Source organism: Aegilops tauschii, chromosome 7, assembly GCF_002575655.3.
Source record: "Aegilops tauschii subsp. strangulata cultivar AL8/78 chromosome 7, Aet v6.0, whole genome shotgun sequence".
Taxonomy (NCBI): domain Eukaryota; kingdom Viridiplantae; phylum Streptophyta; class Magnoliopsida; order Poales; family Poaceae; genus Aegilops; species Aegilops tauschii.
In genome coordinates, this window is record NC_053041.3 from 401,193,879 (window position 1) to 401,197,103 (window position 3,225).

General features: G+C 51.3%; 1 protein-coding gene across 1 annotated transcript; it reads left to right on the top strand.

The window, feature by feature from the left end:
- Window positions 1-767: 767 nt before the first annotated feature.
- LOC109762655 (uncharacterized) lies at window positions 768-2,786 on the top strand. Its single transcript, XM_020321528.4, has 3 exons — window positions 768-1,666; window positions 1,754-1,930; window positions 2,492-2,786. Exons 1-3 carry the CDS (start codon window positions 1,016-1,018, stop codon window positions 2,534-2,536), a joined length of 873 nt encoding a protein of 290 aa, XP_020177117.1. The 5' UTR covers window positions 768-1,015; the 3' UTR covers window positions 2,537-2,786.
- Window positions 2,787-3,225: the final 439 nt, after the last annotated feature.

A 3,225-nucleotide genomic window follows, 5' to 3' on the forward strand; every position in this document is an offset into this window, starting at 1 on the left:
TATTTCTACTCAATATTCATGGGTGAATGTGTTGACAATGTTTGGCTTCATATTTGTAACTGAATGTGTACAATACGACAAAAATATTGAAAAATAATATGCTAGACAAATGCGAAAGGACAATCGAAGGACGCCGTATTTAACGGGCACACTGGCGCTGCCCGCAAACAAATGATAGGAAATTGCCATTGTCTGGGTCTTCCTCACTTCATTACAAGCTTCATTCAGTATGTTTACAATTTTTTCTATTTAAATATGTTAACATTTTCATTGTATTTGGTTATTCTGCTGAGGATCACATGAAAATATTAATGAGCACTGTTAGTGTATATTGACTATTATGATTTTGCATAAAAAATTAAATAAGAGTTACTTCATCTTAAAAAACCCTGCCCTCCACCATTGATACAAATGACGGGGTTTTAGTGCATCCCTTGAAGACACCCTTAGTTTTTGCCGTCTACATTGTTTATAAATTTGATCAATCGTACCTTAACAACATGTTCTCATGTCTAATAATCCTAAATAGGAGTGATTTTTTCTGTCGGCGTCATCTTTTTTCATTTTAATGATCTAAATGCTTTTATATTAGTTTGCGAAAGGAGTATCAATCCAATGCAGCTCGGGCTTATAGAAGAAGCTTAGCTTAAGATCAAGACGTGGTACTGGGTGTTAAAGTGGCAGCGGCGACGATGTGAACGCCCACCTCATCACAAAAACCCCGTGAAGCCGTTAAAACCCCACCCTTCCAGATCCCGTAAGACCCCGAGCAAAAGGCAACACCGCAATCTGGCCAGCCAATGGTGCATCGCCATGTCAGCAAAACCTCGCCACGTCGGCGCAGGATCATGGGGAAATGGTGCCTCGCCTTTGCTGGCCCCGCGCCACCCTGCTCGCGGCCGCGGGAGATCCCCTCGCTTTCCCTCCAAATAGCTTCTCCCGTGCTAATGTTCCCATGCCTCTCGCCCATTTTGCAGGGAGCACCTTGAGGTAGCAGTAAAGTATTTCCGAGGCCATGGCCAGCGGCGGCGGCGGCGGCCGGCGGCGGGCCAAGGGGAAGAAGAAGAAGAAGACCAAGTACCTCAGCCTCAGCCGCCACCTCACCAAGGCGGTGGAGGTCCACAGGCCTGCTGAATCTCCGTCGGTGGAGGATTCCGTGCCGCCACCCTCGGCGTTGCCGTCCCCGTCCACGGAGGAGGCGGTGGAGGATGGATGCGGGCACGAGCAGCAGCAGCTGGAGCCGTTCGCGCTGCATCCTGAGGCGCCGTCGACTCTCTTCGCGGCGGCGCCGTCGCTGACTGACATCCTCGGCGTGTCCTCCCCCTCCTTTTCCGGCGGCGGCGAAGGGGGTTCGCCCTCGTGCACCCCCTCCCCGGACGCCTCCGCGGGGACTGCTGGCGGGGAGGAGGACCTTGCGCGGCGCGCGCTCCGGGGGAGGGAGCGGTGGGTGTACTGCAGGAGCAGCTCCTCTTCGCCGAGCGCGGCCACTGCGACGACCACCACGTCATCCTCGTGCTCGTCGGCCGCGAGCACGGGCGCCGCCTCCGCGCGGTCGCCGCTGCTCAAGCTGGACTACGACGAGATCCTGGCCGCCTGGGCGGGCCGCGGGTCCCTCTACATCGGCGGCACCGCGGGCCACGTCACACCCAAACTGGAGCTCGATTCTGTAAGCCTGAGAGCCCCTTTATCTTCCCGGAGTCGGAGGGACGATGCGCGCTCGTGAATCATGACACGGGGGTTTGTTCCGTTGCAGGAGGTGTTCGTGGATGTGGCGCCGCCGCCGCAGGCGGCGACGTGGAGCTCGCCGGAGGTGTCCGGGAGGGCGGAGCGGGTGAGGCGGTATAAGGAGAAGCGACATGCCCGGCTGTTCTCCAAGCGGATCCGGTACGAGGTTCGCCGGCTCAATGCCGTCAGGCGGCCGCGCTTGAAGGTAAATTTTCGCATCGCGTTCGTGCCGTATCTGAACTTGTCGCAGTTTCCTTAGTGTGGCTGTGATCTACTAGCAATGCGTCGGTACATACTGCATCAGTAATGATCTCAACTGCAAAACTGCGTTGATGGGAATCTGGCATAGAGAGCATGTTTAGATTCTATACCTCAGGGAATCTGTGTGTAAATCGTCGATTAGAGATTCAGCTTCTGGTCCCAGCGACAATTGAATGAACTGAAGCTCTCCACATGGCTATGAAAGATAGCCTCAAAATTATTGTCCCGTGCTGACCTTTTTCGTTTGACGATTACAAGAATACTCACATCCTCACACATCACTTGAAGGAAATGGATACTGCGCCTCAAAGTATCTTTCTGCTCTTGTACTTAATTTCTGGCAAACAGGGGACAATACATATACACCACATGGTTCTTCTTTGCGCATTCAATTATCGTTGGCGTGCAGACTAGTAATGCAGCACATGAACTAGTCCGTTACTGCATTTTGTTTCATCAATCCCATTCTGACAAGCTGTGTGCATCTTGTTTCACTGAACCGCAGGGTCGTTTCATCAAGGAAAACGAAGGTGTTGCAATGGCCGATTGAGACGAGCTGCGGCCTTCATCGTAGACCTTGCTTCATCCGGTTACAAGAATGGGTCATGAACCCATTCCATTCCATCTGTAAAATGTAAATGATCAGGTTAGTCTCCAGGCTGCCATATACCCAAACCAGATTTGTTGAATCGATCTGCCGTTTCCTGGCCAAGCTGCAAGCTTAGTGCGCTCGGCGCGGATCGTGTTGTTTGGCAGTTTTGTTGTAGGATGGAAATAATATAACTTGATTTGGTCATAAATTCGCTCCGGCGCTGCACTTTTGATTCAGTTTGAGGGGAAGGTTCTGCAGTCCCTTGAACGTTCAGATCTTCAGAAGATCAGCTGCAATTTGTCAATGTAGTTGATGTTTGTTTACACGAAGTTACGAATAAGCACCCTTCAGAATCTCGCGGTCTGTGCCGTCTGATCGGCGTAAAGATGAATTGTGTTTGTCAACACACGGGAAGATCATACACTGATTTGCTGGCTCAGGCCGAGAGTTTTCTGCTACTGTTGGGTGAAAAAGAGATTTGGTTCCTTGTGCCGTCCTGTATTTCTGTTCTGTCAGTCGCTGTTAAGAGTCGTGTCACGTGATCGCTCGTCTGCTTTTGCTCTGGTCCACCTGTCAGTGACTTGTTTTACCTGCATAGCTGTTCCCTTGTTCCTTGTTCGTGGCAGATATACTTGGGCTAATTTGTC